We start from the raw sequence: 21,003 nt of genomic DNA, 5'->3' as shown, positions 1-21,003 counted from the left end.
TGTCATAAAACACCACGACCAGATAGATGTAGCAGTACATATCCTGGGAAGTTCACAGGCCAGTCACCCTGGTTTACAAAACAGGGGTGGAGATGATGACAAGAGACCCTGCCTCCAAAAAAAGTAGAGGTGTCTGGTAGTGGTGGCTCACTCCTTTAATCCAAGCACTCAGGAGGCAGAGGCAGGCATATGTCTGTGAGTTTGAGATCAGCCTGGTCTGAGTTCCAGATAGCCAGAGCTGTTATAGAGAAACTTTGTCTCGAAAAATCAGAAAAAAAAAAAAAAGATTGAAGCAAGTACTAACCTGAGCGATTGTCCTCTGTTCACCATTCTTTTACACAAACATCTTTTGATACCTCTCTAATGCAATGCTGACCCTATCTATCCCACAGAGGTCCTGCCCCTCTTTCCTGCGGAGCCTTTATCCCAATGCCAAGTCACATCTCTGCTCATCTATCAGACAACTGCTTTGCAATCACTGTCTCCTTCAATTCCAGCTTTACTCTTTATTTCTTCCACTGTAGTAATAACCAAAATTGCATCCTTGACTAGAGGAATAACACACAAGAATGCTTCTCTAATCTTCTTGACCAAAGCACTTTTGAAGTCTCAATTTCTTATAGTGGTATATTATTTGTGTTTTAATAAATAAAGCTTGCCTCAAGATCAGAGGGCAAGGCAGCCATACAGGCCAGATAGGCAGTAGGGGCACACATGTTTAATCCCAGCACTCAGGAGATAGAGACAAGAGACAGATGGATCTCTGTGAATTCAAGGCTACCCTGAGCTACACAAGAGCTGATCCACAAACAGATCCAGGTGGTGACAGCTCACACTTTAATCCCAGTGTTTGGGAGTCACACACCTTTAATCCCAGCACTAGGGAGGTAGAGACAGGAATGATACAGCTGGGCAGAGAGAAACATAAAGGAGAAGAGACAGGAACTCACTGGAGTGGGGAGTCTGAGGATTCATGTAGACTGGATCTTTTGACCTGAAGGTTTGGTAGAAGTAAAAGGTCTCTCTAATGGTTGGCTGCTTTGCATTTCCAATCTTCAGCTTGAACCCCAATATCTGTCTCTGGATTTTTATTATTCATGCTACTATCCCTCATTTCAGACAGCAAATTAGAGAGCACAAAAAAGGAAAAACAAAGGAATGAACAGACAAGGATCTAACAACAGGGCAGTCTGACCTGTTAATCTACGGTAACCAGGTATGAGACAAGTAGGGTGCTCATCAGAGTCAGACTACAGCGATGAGTGCAAACTGGTAGAGGTGACAGGGGAAACACCAGAGATAAAATCAGTATTATGTTAGATGGTATGCACAACCCTTGCTAGATATCAAGAGTAAAGAGAAAGTAAAGAAGGGCAAGAGTTTGAAATGTAGTACTTTTCTTCCCTTCCCCCTTCCTTCCTCTCTAAGCATACCTCCCCAAATAAGAGGTGATGTTTGTTACATTGTTAATTTATATGTATAGGTGTTTTGTTTTTATATATGTCTATGCATCCTTTACTGTGTGTGGAAGCAAGAAAAGGGTGTTAATTCCCCTAGAACTGGAGTTTACAGATGGTTGACTGCCCCCATGTGAGTACTAGGAATCCAACTCAGGTAAGAGCACCTAGTGCTTTTAACTCCTGGGCATCTCCACCAATGTCTGTTTTTCTTGTCATTTTTGGAGAAGGGGGGTTTCAAGACGGGTTTTCTGTGAGTCCTGGCTGTCCTTGCTCTGTAGACCAGGCTGGCCTTGAACTTGCAGATCCACCTGTCTCTGCCTCCCAAATGCTAGGATTAAAGGGATGCACAACCATCGCCCGGCTCCATTGTTTGTTTTTAAGGCAAGGCCTCAATATATAGTTCAAGTTGGCTTAGTACTTGAGATCATCCTGTCTCGGCTTCCAGAGTACTAGGATCAAGAAGGAAGCAGAAGCAGGCAGATCTCTGTGAGCTAAAGACCTACCTCATCTACACAGTGAGTTGTAGGTCAGCAAGAGCTAGTAGTAAAATCCTATCTTATCTTAATTTTCAAAAGTATAACAGATGGAAGAAACAAATAACAAATGCCAAGTTGAATAGAAGGTATCAGAGACTACAGAGCAATTTAGATAAAACTTAAGGTATTTCAGACTATGAGCATTTACCGCACTTGCAGAGATTCTAAGTTCAGTTCTCAGCACACATATTAAGTGGCCAACTAACTGAAACTCTTCTGGCCTCCATGGACACTGCACACATGAGAGTAACTTATATACTCAGGCATACGCATATACATGTAAAGAGTAACACGTCTTTTTTAAAATAAGATAATTATATTTGACAATATTCACTGGCTGTGAAATCTACTGATGCTATGAAATCTAGCCTGCTTTCAATTCAGAAAAAGTGAAGACATTATCCATTTTTGTTTCACCAAACTGATTTCAAACAAATGTCCTAAAAATTGCCTTAAAAGAGGAAAGGGTAGCCGGGCGGTGGTGGCGCACGCCTTTAAGCCCAGCACTCGGGAGGCAGAGGCAGGCGGATCTCTGTGAGTTCGAGGCCAGCCTGGTCTACAAGAGCTAGTTCCAGGTCAGGCACCAAAAACTACAGAGAAACCCTGTCTCGAAAAANAAAAAAAAAAAAAAAAAAAAAAAAAAAAAAAAGAGGAAAGGGTATATGGATGTTTGTGGAAGTTCTGCAAGTAACTACAATGTAACCGCTCTCCTCTCTAGATGTTGGCAATATAAATTATAACAGTTAAACTATTAAAAAGACAAAGAAATCTTGTACATTTTTAAACTATAACATGCACCAGATTACAACTTTTAACAACAACAACAAAAGCTACATTCTCTACTCTATGCCTACCTGAAAAGAAAGGAAAAGAAAAGAAAAGAAAAGAAAAGAAAAGAAAAGAAAAGAAAAGAAAAGAAAAGAAAACCTCACTGGAATTCTTAAGACTTTAATCTCTGAAAAACTGGGGAAGGACAACTGACAAAACAGCTCACAAAAGTGGTGATGTAAACTCAGTTAAGAGTGACTAGCACTAGCAGGACTATAGGTTATCCCAGGACACAAAAAGCCATAAAATAAAACACAATGCTCCAGCAATGGTGTTGGAAAGCTGGCTCAGCAGTTAAGAGCACTGGCTGCTTTTGCAGCAGACCTGGGTTTGGCTCCAGCAACCATCTGACAGCTCCCACACAGTGGGCAGATCATGACCACCTGTAACACCATTCCAGGGATCTGATGCCCTTCATATAGTCTCTACAGCCACTGCACAGAGACAAAGACAAAGAGAGGACTACACATTAGCAAAATAAATCTTTTTTAAAAAGAAGCAATGGTCAGTCAAGTTTGCCCAATTAAGTGCTTTTGTGGGTTTTGGGTTTTTGTTGTTGTTTTGTTTTTTTTTTTTTTTTTTGGAGACAGGATTTCACTGTGTAACCCTGGCTGTACTGGAACTAGCTGGGTGGACCAGGCTGGCCTTGAACTCACAGAGATTCACCTGCTTCTGCCTCCTGAGTGCTAGGATTAAGGGCATATGCCATCACCACCTGGCCATTATGCTATTTTTTTCACATGTAATTAAATAAATACAGTAAAATTTAACGTAGTGCCTGTGCTATTTAAGAAATAATGAGAATAAGCCGGGCAGTGGTGTCGAACGCCTTTAACCTCAGCACTTGGAAGGCAAAGGCAGGCGGATCTCTGGGAGTTCGAGGCCAGCCTAGACAGCTAGTGCTGTTACACAGAGAAACCTGGGGTGGGAGTGGGGTGGAGGAAGGAAGGCTGGTCTGCTACACCAAGTACCTTGTATCAAGTTATTTTCCAAGTTCTCTATTGTTTTAAAATGGATTATCTTTTAGTTCCTACTGAGAGCAACAGAAAACCATGTTGATGTTTCTTCCTAAACAAGAAAGCAGATTAACTTTAAGATGCCATGTAGCACACTCATAATGAGCAGGAAGATGAGAAACCACAGTCAGGTGCAAACACAGGCAGAGAATGCTTTGGTTCTGTTCTAATTCTAGTCCCTAGAACACAGAAGACACAGAAGCAGTCCATAAATAGGGCTAAATGGGTGAGCCATTTTCCTATACTCCACCCCTATCCAACAACTTATTAGTCTTTCATAACTTTATCTTAAAGATCAAAAATAGTAAGCTAGAATATTTGGCATAAATACATGTGATTTCAAATAATATGAAACTACATCCTTTTAAATGGCTGAAGTGCATTTTGCTGTAGTACCACAGTTAAAAACAAGAACCTAGCTGGGAGTGTAGGTCAGTGTAGGGGACTTGCCTACTGTGCATAATTTAATATCCAACACAATAAATTAAAGCAAACTTTTTTAAGTGTACTTTGAGAAACAAATCAACAGGTTGAAATTTATCACAGTGAAATGGAAAGTTTTCTATAATGCCGCCTCTGCTTTTTCCTGATTATCTCTGAATTTTCTAAAGAATGAAATGTTTTTAAAAATGTAATTTACAGTAATACTTCCTGTCGCTCTTTTTTCTTTTCTTTTTTTTTTTTTTTATTGGTTTTTCAAGACAGGGTTTCTCTGTATAGCCCTGTAGCCCTGGCTGTCCTGGAACTCATTCTGTACACCAGGCTGGCTTCAAACTCAGAGATCTGCCTGCCTCCCAAGTGCTGGGATTAAATAAGTATACCAGTACCGCTCAGCTCCCTGTCAATCTTATAAAGGCTAAAATTAATGGCAAGGGAGGCGGAGTATCAGGCACAACATACTTGAATTGACCCATATAAGTAATTATTTCCCCTGTCCTTAGCACTTTCCCACATCAAGGAACTTCCTTTTGTCAGCACGTAAGCTCAGTACTGAGAAAGCAGACTCAGAAAGAAGATCATGGGGGTGGGGGTGGGGGTGGGCAGTACCACTTCCTCTTACTTGTAGAGCAGGCCTGTAAAAACCATGTTTCTCTCAAGTATCAGCACTGTAGTGAGAACAAAAGTTCAGTTTGTATATAACAACTTAAGAGACATTTTTCCTCCCTGAATCTTTTCTGGTTATATACAATGCATATATTTGCGGGGGTAGTGAGGAGAGCTTCTAAAATAAATTCTCAACGTTGTCAAAATACTTTAGACATTACCTTTTATGTGTAAATTTGAGAAAAATATTATATAGTACATTTCTGAAATGACATAATAAAGAAAAAAACTTGCCTGGCTAATAGGAAAATATTAATGTACAACAGTAAACTCAGTCAGTTATGGAATAAACAGGCAACTACACCAAAAACAATCCTTTTTTTAAAAACCTGTATCAGGTCTGTCAATATAGCTCATCTACTAAAGACACTGTTAAGCCTAATAACCTGAGTTCAAATCCCTAGACTCACGTGGTAAAAGAAACCGACTCCCTCAAATTGCCTTTTAAGCAAGTGTGAAGCAAGTGTGTTTCACATACAATATTTTCTAATCCACATTTAGCAGAACATGGTGGTACATACTTGTGAGCACAGCAGTCAGGAGGATGAGAGAAGAGGGCCACCAACTGGAGTTTAGCCTGGGCTACATAAACATGACCCAATCTCAAAGAAAAGCAAATCTATGTTAAACTTAGAACCTAACAGCTACAGTCACTACCAGTGAATAAGCCTTAACAAACCCACTAAGGTTGTCTTTTCTGTTCTAATTCCTGCTAAGTAAAATAGATAGCAGAAGAGACTTCCATAAAGCAAGAAGATGGAATTCAAAGATTTAGCAAGTATGACTGTTTCCAAGCAACACCCCAAGCTCTTAACAGGTACTGAGTTGGTTTGGAGGGGTAAAATTTATGGGACAGTCACAAGTCACATAGTAATTAGTTTAGCTGACTTTCTAGCCTCCATATTATAACAGCAGTTAAACAGTTAAATTATTTAAAATTCTGACATACAGATTCTCTTTCACGCACCTAAAGGAGACACTATCTTCCAATGATATTTTGCTGAATTTATCTTCCAATGATACTTTGCTGAATTTTACAAAAAATTTCAAATTCTACTTGCATTTGCAATCTTCAAGACTCAGTTATTTATGCAAGATTTATATCCTTGGGGCTGGAGAGACAGCTCAGGTTAAAAGCAATGACTGCTCTTCCAGTGGTCCTGAGTTCAATTCCCAGCACCCACATGGTGGCTCACAACCATCTGTAATGAGATCTGGCACTGTCTTCTGACATGCAGGCAAACATGCAGACAAAACGTTATGTAAATAAAAAATAAATATTTTTAAAAAATTATTTATATCCTCATCCACAGATCAAAAGCTCACAACTTGCCACATTCTAAGTACAATAAAGTCAATCCTTATAACAAACAATGTAAGCAGAATCAAAATTCTTGACCATACAAAATGTAGGGTTAAACCAGGTGGTGGTGGCACACACCTTTTAATCCCAGCACTCCGGTGGGATTAAAGATCCTTGAGTGCGGAGGATCTTTGTGAGTTTGAGGCCAGCCTGGTCTACAGAGTGAGTTTCAGGACAGGCTCCAAAGCTATAAAGAAACCCTGTCTCGAAAAACCAATTATATACCCTGTCTTGAAAAACCAGATTATATGCACTTTATATACACTTTACATCATAAAAAACCATGTTATAACAGGACTTATTTAAAACTATTATAATGGGTTTTTTGTTTGTTTGTTTTGTTTTGTTTTGTTTTTTTTTTGGACTTTCGAGACAGGATTTCTCTATAGTTTTGGTACCTGTCCTGGAACTAGCTCTTGTAGACCAGGTTAGCCTCGAACTCACGGAGATCCACCTGCTTCTTGTTTGTTATTTTTGAGACAAGGTTTCCCTGTGTAGTCCTTCCCTGAAACTCATTCTGTAGACCAGGATGGCCTGCCTCTGCCTCCAAAGTGCAGGGAATAAAGGCATGCACCACCACCATCCAGCCTGATGATTTATTTTTTAACATGATACTGGGCTCTGCAGTTTAGAGCACTGGCTGCTCTTCCAAAGGTCCTGAGTTCAATTTCCAGCAATCACAAGGTGACTCACAGCCATCTATAATGGGATCTGATGCCCTCTTCTGACAAGCAGCTGTATATATAGATAAAGCACTCAGACATAAAATAAATAAATCTTTTTTTTAAAGCACTTTCCTGTTCTTCCAGAGGACCTGAGTTATATTCCCAGCACCCATATCAGTACACTCACAATAAATTGTAACTGCAGGTCCAAGGAATTTGATGTCTCTGGCCTCCAAGATCACCCGCATTCACATCCACATACCCCACATACAGGCACACACATAATTAAAACTAATAAATATTTTTAACTATAACTGTTATCCTTTTAGAAACATTCATAATACACTTATAAATAAACATGAAATATGCAAAACTAAAGTAAATGTTTTTCTTCCCAGCAACAACAAAAAAGCAGTTGGATGTCTGACTTGTTATACCTATAAACCTAGATTTCCAGAGGTAGAGACAGACTGATAGCTAGTTGCTGGTCAGCCCTCGGTACATATCCAGAGTCTATAACACAAAACCAAAGTTAGAGTTGTATTTCAGTGGTAAAATGTTTGCCTGGCATTCACAAGTCTCTTGAGTTCACTCCCCAGTATGACCAAACAAAAACCTATAGCTTAGCGGAACTAGGAAACACTCACTGGGAAAGTGGCACATTCCTGTGGTCTGTTATGGAAAACTGAAGTAAGGATATCCTGGACACTAACTATATTGAGACCCAGCCTCCAAAAAGAAAAAAATAATAATAAACCCCGAATAGCGTAAGTAAAGTAAAACTCAGGAAGAAGACTTTCTGAACAAAGTGATATGTAGGCATTAGGGCACAGCTAAGATTATAACGAGAAAGACCTGAGATGGGAAGATAAGTGTTCCAGAGATAAAGAATGGGAGGTAAAAACATTCTGAGGAAGAAGATAAACGTGAGGGAGGGAAGTGCAGAGAGCTTGAAGCAACAGGAAGCAAGAACCAAGAGATCTACAAGATTTGGGGGGATTTGGGCATTATCCTAAAACAACAGAAAGCTAGCAAGTTTTAAGTAGAAAAATAATAGCATTAACATTTGCATATTAGCGGGGCTGGAGAGATGGCTCAGTGGTTAAGAGCATTGCCTGCTCTTCCAGAGGTCCTGAGTTCAATTCCCGGCAACCACATGATGGCTCACAACCATCTGTAAAGAGGTCTGGTGCCCTCTTCTGGCCTGCAGGCATACATACATACAGAATATTGTATACATAATAAATATATATATATTTAAAAAAAACATTTGCATATTAGCAAATAACACATCCAAAGTGATGAATAAATTAGAGATGCAGGGGAACAAGTACAAGGAAAAAGGCTGTTGTGAGCTAACCAGCTCAATCTGCTGCCTCACCTGCTGCTGCAGGTGAGGGCATTGGGCAAGTGGGCCTCACAAGCTGAGTTCTATCCCTGGAAGTCAAGGCAGAAAGGAGAAAACTGACTCCCAAAAGTGTCCTCTGCCCGCCACATGTACACTCACACAAAAATGTTTTTTAAAGAAACGCATTTCAGGGGCTGGAGAGATGGCTCAGTGGTTAAAAGCATTAACTGCTCTTCTAGAGGTCCTGAGTTCAATTCCCAGCAACCATATGGTGGCTCACAACCATAATAATAAGAGCTGGTGCCAACTTCTGTCTGCAAGGACACATGCAGGCAAACCATTGTATACATTATAAATAAATAAATCTTTAAAAAATGCATCTCAAGGGGGCTGGAGAGATGGCTCAGAGGTTAAGAGCATTGCCTGCTCTTCCAAAGGTCCTGAGTTCAATTCCCAGCAACCACATGGTGGCTCACAGCCATCTGTAATGGGGTCTGGTGCCCTCTTCTGGCCTGCAGGCATACACACAGACAGAATATTGTATACATAATAAATAAATAAATATTTTAAAAAAGTGCATCTCAAAAAAAGAGAGAAAGAAAACAGAGATGCATTCCTTTCTGCTTCCTAACTGGATGCAGTGAGGCCAGCTGTCTCATGATCCTACATGCCTTCCCCATCATGATTAACTTTACCTTCCAAATGAGCCAAAAGAAAACCCATTCTAAAAAAAAGAGGGGGGTTACTATTGCAGATGTCTTGGACTAGATGACAGAGCATAGACGACTGTGACAATTATAGAAGAAAGGACTGGCTGCAGGAAGTTTAGAAAGGTAGGGCAGAATTGGATTTAATGACTGGCAGGATAGAGGGAACAGAAAAGAATCAAAAGTCAAAGATTATTCCAGATCTCCAAACAGAGGGAGGAACAATAGTACAAATTTATTGCCTGTTAGAAATGTTTAGATAAAATCTTAAGATTATAAGGTTTCTCTACAGCTATGCACACTGACACAAACTGAGCAAAAATATTTTGAATTTGATTCTGGCATATGATTTCCATTTCTCAAACTTTCTTTTGCCTATTTTACCTAAAAGTACTGAAATGAGCCTCCATTTCCAAAATACCAGCAAGAAAAAATGAAGCTTATTTAGCACAGACAAATGCTGAGTGCATGAGATCATATCACAGCTGAAACCACAAAGCTTGATTTTCAAATTGAATCCACAAATATTTTTTAAAAGTCCAGTACCCTCCATCTCCCACAAACAAACAACAAAGTATTCCAAAATATTCACTTGAACTTGTATTTCTAAGCTAAGCACAGAAGTAGTTTTTATAAAATGTGACTTTAAGCTGGGCGGTGGTGGCTCACGCCTTTAATCCCAGCATTTGGGAGGCAGAGGCAGGTGGATCTCTGTGAGTTCAGGACAGCCTGATCTGCAGAGCTAGTTCCAGGACAGGCTCCAAAACCACAGAGAAACCCTGTCTCGAAAAACCAAAAAAAAAAAAAAAAAAAAAAAAAAGTGACTTTAATTTCTTTCAAAAACTGGGTGTCCTAAACTTAGGTCAATAGGTTAGTGTTAATCAAAGAAGATGAGTCTTTTTGAGCACTGTCATTTTGTCTCTATACAGCTTTTTAACATTGTACAAATATACATCTACTTTAAGAAAAGAAGTAACCAATTCTTTTAAACTAGAAAGGCCTGATAAGGCAAGGTGACACCACAGCTCTAATCCCAGAACCAGAGAAGCCTTCTGAGTTTGAGGCTACATGAGACCCTTGTCGAGAGACAGAGACAGAGACAGAGACAGAGAGAGAGAGAGAGAGAGAGAGAGAGAGAGAGAGAAAGAGTGTTTATGTAGCAACCTATTTCTTGTGCACATATTAATGCTTTTACATTGAAGATAAATTATAAAATAAAGTTATCCCGTACTTGCAGGGAAAAAAGGAAATGCCACTTGAATTCTCTCAAAGCAGTTTTATAGATGCTGAAATAAAAACTTAACACTGAGTGGATGAGTCTGCTTATAAAATAAAAATTAGATGTCCCGTACTACTGGTACCTAGCAACCCCCTTCATTCAACTCCCATGGGCTTCTCCCACACACTATTTCATCAGTTCCGCAGGGAGTCGTGAGGGATGGGTTAGTCTTTTGTTAGAAAACTTCAGCACATACATACTGTACTCAGAGGAATGTGTTCAACTAACTGCGAAAAATGAAGGAAAGCTGTTTCTTTTCATCATTTCTCTCCTTGAGTCCATATGGCGAAAGGACTCAATTCTCAGTATTACCTCATCACCCCGACTAAAGAACTTGGCAACTCTTTCTGACTAAACACCGAGATGTCATCGGGACACCAAAATCATTTCCAAGTTTTCCAACCTGTTCTATCATCAGAAGCTATACAAGTCAAATGCTTGTAAGTTTTTCTATCATTTTCTTAGACTTTTCCACAGTAGGCAAAATTTTATAATAATTTAAGAGCTATGATATCTCTTGGGGGGGGGGGTAAATGCTAAAACAGTCATCTGTTTAAGACTACACGCTGATGACGGAATGCTTACTGCCGAACAAAAGAAGGAATCATACCTTAAGGGAAAAAAAATGAGCAAGGCTATACCCTTAACGCTGTAAATTTTTTAAATTTAGTAAAACCAGATGGTCTCTTAGATAACAGTATTTCAACCTCCGCCTCCTTCGACAGTTTACCACCAAGTTTTGACGTGAAATGGTGGTTAGGAATCAGACTTAGATACTAAGAAAGAAAAGAGACTCGCCTACAATTCAAAGAGGGAAGAGAAACCGGAGAAGAAAAACGTGGTGAAGAGAAAGAAAGAAAAAGCCAGTTGGAACGCGCCAAGGAGTCACATTTAACGAGGAAAAAGCCCTTCTTGAGCCGATTTCTCCGAGTAACCCGAGCCCCAAGCGCCGGCGGCCGTGGGGCGAACTCGGAAGTCCGGACGAGGGAGAAGCAGCGCTCCCGGGCCGCGCTGAGGTACCGGGAGCAGATAGCCTTGCCCACGCGCGCTCCCCGTTAGCTGGCCGGCGGCGACACCCACCTGGAGACCGCCATGGCCGGGGCCGGCGGTTCGGAACTCCCGGGGAAGCTACACGCCGCGCCGCTCGGGCACTCGTTTCCCGGGCAGAGCGACGCAGGCCCAGGCCGTCGGGCGCAGGGCAGCAGGCGGCGCGGCGTGTAACGACCGGCACGGACCTTTGGGCATGGGCCGCCCACCCGAGCTCGTCTCCCAAAGCCACCGGGGTCCTACACACGGGCGGAGGCGGCGCCGCTCTGACCCGCACCACTTCAAACCCGGTGCCCCCAGCCCCGCTCTCTGCTGACGCCAACGTCGGAACGCCGGACCCGGCGTCAGGGCGCCGGAAGTGACGTCAGCGACACGTGGGGCGGTGCGCTGTGGGCTGCCCTCGGAGCGGCTCCGGGGCCGGCCGCTGCTGGAGCTCGTTCGCAGTGCGGATCCGGACGGGACTCTTTGTCCTGAGGTCAGGGAGAGACGTAGAAAGAGGCCTGTGTTTCCCAGGGAAGGAAGACGATTGCCCAGCTAGAGCTCTGGAAGCTAAAAATGTCGCTTCTTGAATGCTTTCCCTCCTGACCCTACCCCTCTAGGCCGATTCCAAACGGGAACGAACTCGGGAAGAATTTGCGACTCGGGCCCGGATGGCGATGCTGTGGGCGCGGCGAAGTCAAGGAGCACCTGCACAGGGCTGGGTGGGGTGGTGCACGCCTATAACCCTAGTACCCGGGAGGCTGAGGCAGCAGATTGTGAAACTGGAGGTCAGTCTGGGCTACATAGCGATTTCCAGGCCACGAATCTGCAGGGGTTCCGCGGGGAAGGAGGCTCAAGTGTGTTCCATTGTTTGCCGAAGCTCCGCATAACTGCTGAAGGGACTGCCTCTCTGCTTCCCCTCTTTTCCTCCCGCTCTCCCCTCTTTCCTCTTACTACTAAACACTCCTCTGTTGCCTCCTATGGCCTCTTGCCACCTTAAAATGTACTGTTTATATAGGGGCCGCCGGCCTTTACTGCAGAGAGAGCGGGTAACAGAGCTTTATTAAACCCGGAGCTCTCAGAAATCACCTTGCTTCAGTTTTCATCTCATCCAAATGTGAACTATCAGAGTAGGGAGAGAAGTCTCTTCGTCGCTGTAACCTCCGTATCTTACAAAATGCCTGGCCTTAGGACGCCTGACGTGTTGAAGGCAAGAGATCCAGGAATCTGGTTCAGTGGGTTTCAGTTTGAGGATGGGAGTCTTGGATTTTTTTTTTTCTTTTTCCTTCCTCCCTCCCTCCTTTTTTTTAAGACTAGGTTTCTTTCACTATGTAGCCCTGACTGTCCTGGAACTCTAGAAAGACCAGGTTGGCCTTAAACTCACAGATCCCTTTGTCTCTGCCTCCCAAGCTGGAATTAAGGGCGTGCATCACCACGCCCAGCATCTTGGATTTCTTTACACTTAAAATTTATTAGGACCTTAACACTTTGTTTTTGTTTGTTGTTTGATTGGTTGGTTTTTCGAGACCAGTAGTCCTGGCCATCCTGTAACTAGCTCTGTAGACCAGGCTGACCTAGAACTCTAAAGATCTGCCTCCCAACTGCTAGGGTTAAAGGCCTGGGCCACTGCCCCAGGCTTTTGTTTGATGTTTTGAGGTAGGGTCTCCCTAGGTAGCTGGCCTGGAACTCACTGTTTAAACCAGACTGACTTTGTACTCACCTGCCTCTGCTTCTGGAGCGCTATTAGGATATGCAAAGGCTTCTGTTTATATAAAAGATAGATTTGGTTTATTTGCTTGCTTGAGGCAGTTTCCCCTTTTTAAATCGAGGACTCATTATGTAGCTCAGGCTTCCCTGCAACTCATAATTCCCCAGCCTCAAAAACCTCAGTCATCTGATTGCTATGTATAAAAGTGAAAAATGGGAATTGATACAAAATATTGTTACACAAAGAAAAATAATCTCAGAAACCCTGTAGGAGGGCTCTTCGGAGCCAGTTTAAGTTCCTTTTTTTAAAGCAACAACAACAAGAAAATGTACATTTTATGCCGGCAGTCAAACTAGTATTTCTCTAGTTTCGGCAAGCCCAGTTTATGGGCCCCTGACAGATTAATCTTCAAAAGGCACCTGTCGTGTCAGCCCTCCGCTTATAAAACATGCCCATCGGCTTCTCATCACCTTGTTAGAAGTTATGTCTCAATCCCTGAGTCTGTTTGTCATCTGTGAGATGAGAAGCACTCTAGAAGGCTGTGAAAATAAAATGAGGTCATGGATCTAGAAAAACTCACAAGAACTCGGTGCACTACACAGTAGATATGAATGGGAAGAAATAAAGCAAGTACCCGCTGAAGCGCTGTGCAGGTGGCTCTCATCATCTCTTACAATTACAGGCTTTGTATAATGTGATGTGTTTCCAGTTTGTTGTTTGATGGTGCTGGCGCTAGAACTCAGAAACCTCACAAGAGGTTGGCCACTGCTTTAACCCTCGGACTGTATAAGAAGTTTGGTTTCTTTTTTTTTTTTTTTTTCTTTTTCTTCTGGTTTTTCGATACAGGGTTTCTCTGTGTGACAGCAACAACCCTGGCTGTTCTGAACTCCCTCTGTAGACCAGGCTGGCCTCGAACTCACAGAGATCCTTCCTCTGCCTCCTGAGTGCTGGGATTAAAGGCGTGCACCACCACCACCTTGCCCTGATTTATATTCTTTTTTCCCTTGCGTCACAGCTAGGTAACAACTTGATTTACTCTGGTTATTTTTGCCCCCAGAGCTGAGGACTGAACCCAGGGCCTTGTGCTTGCTAGGCAATTGCTCTACCACTGAGCTAAATCCCCAACCCCCTGATTTACATTTTTAAGAATCTTTAATATCAAAGATACACAGCTCTGTAGTGTAAATTAAACTTCAAAGAGAGGAAAGGACTATTGTTATCAACTTGGGTTTTTTTTCAATTATGTTTGTGTGGCAGATGCCCACAGAGGCCAGAGTATCTAATCCTCCTGGAGCTAAAGTTACAGATGGTTGGGAGCCTCTTGAGAATCAAACTCAGGTCCTCTGGGAGAGTAGTGTGTACTCTTAACTACTGAGTAATGTTTCCAACCCCTTCAACATGTAAGGATAATGTAATCGTCAAATGGTCAAATATTTTCATATAGGACTGACTGACTTCTTTCTTTTTTGGTTTTGGTTTATATTTTTTTAAGTTATTTTTATTTATTATGTACACCGTTTTCTGCCTACATGTATACCCGCATGACAGAAGAGGACACCAGATCTCATTACAGATGGTTGTGAGCCACCATGTGGTTGCTGAGAATTGAATTCAGGACCACAGGAAGAGCAATCAGAGCTCTTAACCTCTGAGCCATCCCTCCAGCCCTTGGTTTTGATTTTTTTCCAAGACAGGCCTGTGTAGCCCTGGCTGTCCTTTATCACTATGTAGATGAGGCTGGCTAAGTCTTTTCTCATCACACTTGACAGTTCGTGCCCAAAGTCTTTCAGTCTCAATGAGCTTCAGCTCAACGTCTGGGAAGTGAGGAAAGCAGTGGACTCAGACTTGGAGACTAAATAAGAACGCACAAACATTTACCCAAATGACTACATAATGATGAGCACTCAAAACTGTTAACACGGGCCGGGCGGCGGTGGCACGCCTTTAATCCCAGCACTCGGGAAGCAGAGGCAGGCGGATCTCTGGGAGTTGAGACCAGCCTGGTCTACAGAACTAGTTCCAGGACAGGCTCTAAAACCACAGAGAAACCCAGTCTCGAAAAACCAAAAAAAAAAAAAAAAAAAAAACTGTTAACACGTTGACCTTCGGTGCTTTGTGCAGTGGTGGTGATGGAACTCAGGGCTGGGCACATACTGCAGCCCTGAGCTAAACCCCATCCCTGATTTTTCCTTTTGTTAATAACATGACCTTGAGCTGCTTACTTTATTTCTGTATCTTAACAATTTAGTAGTATGGTTGTCTAAGTTACAGATTTGGGGTTTGAAAAGTAATCTAGTACATAATAACTTTTATGATGCCACACCCCAGCAGCTTCGAGGACAATATTCTTGAATCAAATATATTTATAGTTGTGGTACACTGACTTTTAAAAGCATGTTACTAATACACCTCATTTCTTGAGGATCCATGCATCCCCAATTTAAAGTTAATGGCTGTAGAAACACACTCTTTTGCTGGAGATGATCCCTACAGGAATGTTAACTGAGGGCTGGAAAGCTGGCTCGGTGAGTAAGGGCACTTGCCACCAAGCTTAGCCTGAGTTCAACCCCTGGGACCCATACAGTGGAAATAGAGCACCAACTCCTGCAAGCTGTCCTCTGACGGTCACGCATGTGACATGGCACTCACACCCCTACACACCAACATATAGATGTGTTTTTAAGAAAGAACATTTAAAGTGCTTCAATCCCAGCACTCGAGGCAGAAGAAGGTCTGTGAGTTCAAGACCAGCCCGGTCTACATAGCAGGTTCTAGGCCAGCAAAGGCTGCATAGTGAAGCCCTGTTACTACATAGAAAACCTGGATGTGATCTGAATCCATGGTTTTATATCCATCTAAATAAATATCTACCTCTAATTTTATAATAGAATCCCAAAGTGAGTGAAGTGAATAAACAGGATTTGTGGACAAATTATAAATTAAGAAAAATTCAAAATATTTTAATACTTCTACTGTATTTGCTTTAGATAAATTTCTACAAAATTATAGTTAAACTTATCGTTTACTCCTCTCTAATTTATCCTCTGTATCATTCCAGAAATAACATCTCTATGAAGCTTGAGTTTGTATAACTATACATTGAATATATATGTATCCAGAATATAATTTTGTAAGTTTTTTTCTTTTTTTCTTCTTTGAAACAGGGTTTCTCTGTGTAGCCCTAGATGTCCTGGAACTCACTCTGTAGGCCAGGCTAGCCTTCATTTAGAGATCTGCCTGCTTCTGCCTCCTGAGTGCTGGGATTAAAGGCGTGCGCCACCACCACCAAGGTATAAATTATTTGTTCATTCTTTTTTTTTTTTTTGAGACAGGGTTTCACTGTCATTCCTTTTTTTTTTTTTTTTTTACCAATGTGTGTCTTCCCCATTCACACCACACATATGTCAAAGAATAGCCCTGAGTATCAGTCCTCGACTATCATCTTGTTTGAACTGATGTTTGCTGCTGTATATGCCAGGCTAGCTGGTCTACCAGCTTCTGGGAATTCTCCTTTCTCAGCCTCTCCTCTTGCCATAGGAGAGCTGGGGTTACAATTGTGGTACCAAGTCAGGCTTTACATGGGTTCAGGGATCTGAGCTCAAGTCTTCATACTTGCCTGTCAAACACCTTCCCAACTGACCTGTCTCTCCATCCCCCATTTATCTTTGAGAGAGTCTCAATGTAGCACAGGCTGTCTTTGAACTTGCAATCCACAGTGGTCTGTATAAATTTGCTTAACTAATATTATATTTCCAGTACATAAAAATTCAAAACACTTAATATTTAGGCATTCTCAATTTGAATTAATATCCATAAAGATACAGTAACTATACTTGGTCTGAGCTTTTACATAAATGGACATAAGCAAGTATAGAATTATTACAAGTGGATTAAAAGAATTCAATTCAGGGGCTGGAGAGATGGCTCAGGGGTTAAGAGCACTGATTGTTCTTCCAGAGGTCCTGAGTTCAATTCCCAGCAACCACATGGTTCCTCACAACCATCTGTAATGAAATCTGGTGCCCTCTTCTGTCCTGCAGGCATACATGCAGACAGAACACTGTAAACAAAATAAATACATAAATCTTAAAAAAAAAAAAAAAAAAAAGAATTCACTCCAGACTTATAACATATTCTCTACCCCTGGAAGGAAACTGAGTGGAGAAGAAGATGGAATATGAAAGAGGTAATAGAAATGTAAGCTTTATCTTTTGTTTAAATTTGAGACAAAGTAGCATTAGATAGTCCAGGCTGAGCTTGCATTTAATCCCACGCATTTAGGAGGCAGAGGCAGGCAGTTCAAGCCAGCCTGTTCTACAGAACTAATTCCAGAACAGCCAGGCAGAGCTACCTAAAGAAACCCTGTCTCAAAGGCACAAAGAACAAAAGAAAAATATATCCCTGCTGACCTCAAACTGGTAGCTATCCTGTCCCAGCCTCCTCAACTTTTAGGCATACACAACCACTCCTGGCTTAATCACTGACGTCATCAACAAACTTTGCTTCTTTTAGACTGTTAAGACTTTTGGGTCGGGGTGGTGCTGGTGCACACCTTTAATACCAGCACTCGGGAGGCAGAGGCAGGTGGATCTCTGTAAGTTCAAAGCCAGCCTGGTCTACAAAGTGCATTTCAAGACAGCCAGAGTAACACAGAGAAACCCTGTCTCAAAAAAACAGCAGCAACAAAAGATTTTTAGGTCACTGAGGAAAACAGTAACTGGGCCAGCAAGATGACTCAGCTGTTTAATCCCAAGAACCCACATAAAAATAGAAGAGAACTCATCTTACTTATTACTAGGATGTAAGCAAGCACTTTGCTTGCTGGGCCATCTCACCAGCCAAACTTTTCAGGTTGTTTTGGTTTTGGGGGGTATGTATGTGTATGTATGCTGTGAGGTAATGCTCTTGTAAAGATTTGTCACTTCTGTTGGTTTAATATGTATTGTTTTAATAAAACACTGATAGGTCAGTAGCCAGGCAGGAAGTATAGGTGAATTCTGGGAAGAGGAAAGACAGAGATGCAGTCATCGGCCAGATGAAGAGGAAGCAAGATGAGAATGCCTCATTGAGAAAAGGTACCAAGCCACCTGGCTAAACATACATAAGAATTAGGGGCTAATTTAACTTGTAGGAGCTAATTAATAATAAGCCTGAGTTAATAGGCCAAACAGTGTTGTAATTAGTTTCAGTGTGATTATTTGGGTCTGGGCAGCCAGGAAACAAAAGTGCAGTCTCAGTCTAAAAACGGCACCCATCATGGGGCAAGAACTTCCACATAAAGCCTAAGAAACCTTAAAAAAAAATCCTAGACACACAAGAACAAAGTCAAACACAGCATCTTGGTAACTGCCTTTTCTCTAGTAGGCTCTGTTTGAAAACAGAGCTGTGACTCCTTTAAAAAAGGCTTCCTGATTCAAGGTTAGTGGCAAAAACCTTGCAGCTCTTTTAAAAGGCCCTGCCAACAAACACTTAAATAGCTTTTATGAGCAGCTGGTGGCAAGGTTCTTGATGATGGCATGGACCTAGAAACTCCACAGAGTTGTGGCAATGAACATGACTCCTGCCTGTACCTCTACCATGAAGCTAGACTCTCAGGAAGCTAAGGAATGAGTTGAGCCAATCACCAAAACCACAGCATCCTAACCATGCCATTTAGCAATTAAAGACTCCTGTGCTAAAAAAAAAAAAAAAAAGATATATATATTCAGTAAAGACAGATTCAGATGGGAAAAATAAAACTCTGAACAGTTTAAGGTGTGTTTAAATATGTAGTCTTGGGAAATAAAAGAAAAATGATAAAGTCTTTTTAAAAAAAAGAAAGAAAGAGTAGCCAGGCGAGGTGGCACACACCTTTAATCCCAGCACTTGGGAGGCAGAGGCAGGCGGATCTCTGTGAGTTCGAGACCCGCCTGGTCTACAAGAGCTAGTTCGAGGACAGGCTCCAAAACCACAGAGAAACCCTGTCTCGAAAAACCAAAAAAAGAAAAAGAAAAAAAAAAAAGAAAAAGAAAAAAAAAAGAAATAGAGTTAAAAAAAAGGCCACGTAAAGATGGAAAATATGCAGAGAATCTGGATACTGTATGTTATTGTATTGTCATTGAATTGTTTGACTGCTGTGGAAGGAACAACAGCTGCTAAAGACATTTGATTATAAATGATGCTGAGCTAATCCAACATATATATTTTGAAAATACCTTGACTTCAAAATTTAAGTCAAAAGATATGTTACTTTGTAGAAGAAGTTTTGCTTTTGTTTCCACAAGAAATGTGAGGCTGTGGATTCATTCTTGATTAAGAAAAATAATGTTGACCAGCCTGGTCTACAAAAGCTAGTTCCAGGACAGGCTCCAAAGCCACAGAGAAACCCTGTCTCGAAAAACAAAAACAAAACATCAACAAAAAAAAAATAATAATGTTTGATCAAGGAAGACCCCCTGAGAAATCTCCAATTTCTATTTCTTTTATTGTTAATTTTTTTTTGAGACAAGGTTTCTCTGTGTCTTTAACTGTCCTGAATCTCACTCAGTAGACCAGGCTGGTCTCAAAGTCACAGAGATCTGCCTACCTCTGCCTCCCAAGTGCTGGGATTAAAGGTGTGTGCCACCTAGCCCGGCTACTCTATTTCATCTGGGAATGGATGACGCAGATGATCCAACATTTCAGAGCACCTCTGTTGCAGTTTCTCCTAAGTTTTGCATCCAGAATAGCTTCAAGACTGCTGTCTGAGATGATCAATGCACATAAAAAATAAAAATAAACTGGAAAAATAGAAATGAAACTTTGTGGGGGAATATTATTTTAAAGTGTGTGACTTTGTTTATGCTGCATTTGGCTAATTTTGAAGCTGTGATTCTTTGCCTTTCTAAAATACTTGATGGTCTAATAAAGAGCTGAATGGCCAATAGCAAGGCAGGAACAAGGATAGGCAGGGCTAGCAGGCAGAGAGAATAAATAGAAGGAGAAACGAGGAAGAAGAGAAGCAAGAAAACAAGGAGAAGATGACCTCAGGGGCCAGCTACTCAGCTACACAGCAAGCCATGGAGAAAGAAATAAAGGTATACAGAAATAGAGAAAGATAAAAGCCCAGAGGCAAAAGGTAGTCAGGATAATTTAAGAAAAACTGTCAAGAAGCAAGCCAAGCTAAGATCGTAAGTAAGAATAAGCCTCTGTATGTGATTTATTTAGGAGCTGGATGGCAGGCCCCCCAAAAAGCCAAAATAGTAAAACATCGTACAACAGAACCTTATAATTAAAAGCAGAAACTTGGTCAGATATTTGCAAGCCAGGGTTATAGAAGCATTATTGATAATAGCCGAAAGCTATAAGCATTTATGTATCTACCAGCAGATGAATGAATAAGCAAAATGTGGCATATAAATACAATGGCATATTATTTAACCTTGAAAATGAAAGGAAGCTAGAGACAGGCTACAACATGACTCAATCTGGAGGATATAATTTCAGATGGAGTAAGCCTGTCCTAAAAGGATAAATGCCATATGATTTTACTTTGTAGTAGGTGGCTATATTCATAGTGTCAGAAAATAGAATTATGGTTGTCAGGGGATGGGGAAGGAGAAAAATGGGGAGTTAGTGTTTAATGGAGACAAACTTTTACTGTGTATTTTTATTGTTTTTATTTAGTGTCTGTTTGTCTGTGTGAGTATGCTATGTGTGTGGATGCAGGGGAGGCCAGAAGAGGGTGCTGGATGCCCTAAAGATGGGGCTACAGGTGGTTGTTAAAGCACCTGATGTGGGTGCCGGGAGATGAACACTGGAAGAACAGTAAGAACTCTTAGCCTCTGAGGCATCGATGGCTCCAACCCCAGAAAGACAGACTTTTATTTGGACAAGTGAAGAAAATTCTGGAGATGGATGTGACGATGTCTTCACAAGCATGGATGTTCTCACTGCTGCTGAACTATATATGTATATATATATATATATATATATATATATATAC

General features: G+C 41.4%; 1 protein-coding gene across 2 annotated transcripts in view; it reads right to left on the bottom strand.

The window, feature by feature from the left end:
• The window catches only part of Btaf1 (B-TFIID TATA-box binding protein associated factor 1), an 85,511-nt gene extending 73,811 nt beyond the window's left edge, over positions 1 to 11,700 (bottom strand). Inside the window, exon 1 of one of the 2 annotated variants that reach the window (XM_050158104.1) lies at positions 11,387 to 11,700. In XM_050158104.1, coding sequence (XP_050014061.1) covers positions 11,387 to 11,400 — 14 coding nt within the window. In that variant the 5' untranslated portion in view covers positions 11,401 to 11,700. The remainder of the gene's footprint in view (positions 1 to 11,386) is intronic. The other variant, XM_050158094.1, reaches the window with a different exon arrangement.
• Between the last annotated feature and the right edge of the window lie 9,303 nt (positions 11,701 to 21,003).

The sequence above is a fragment of the Alexandromys fortis genome, unplaced genomic scaffold (genome assembly GCF_014885135.2).
Source record: "Alexandromys fortis isolate MF-2015 unplaced genomic scaffold, M_Fortis_MF-2015_v1.1 scaffold_10, whole genome shotgun sequence".
Taxonomy (NCBI): Eukaryota; Metazoa; Chordata; class Mammalia; order Rodentia; family Cricetidae; genus Alexandromys; species Alexandromys fortis.
The sequence above is the reverse complement of the archived record's forward strand: the minus strand, read 5'-3'. Positions and strand labels throughout refer to the sequence as shown.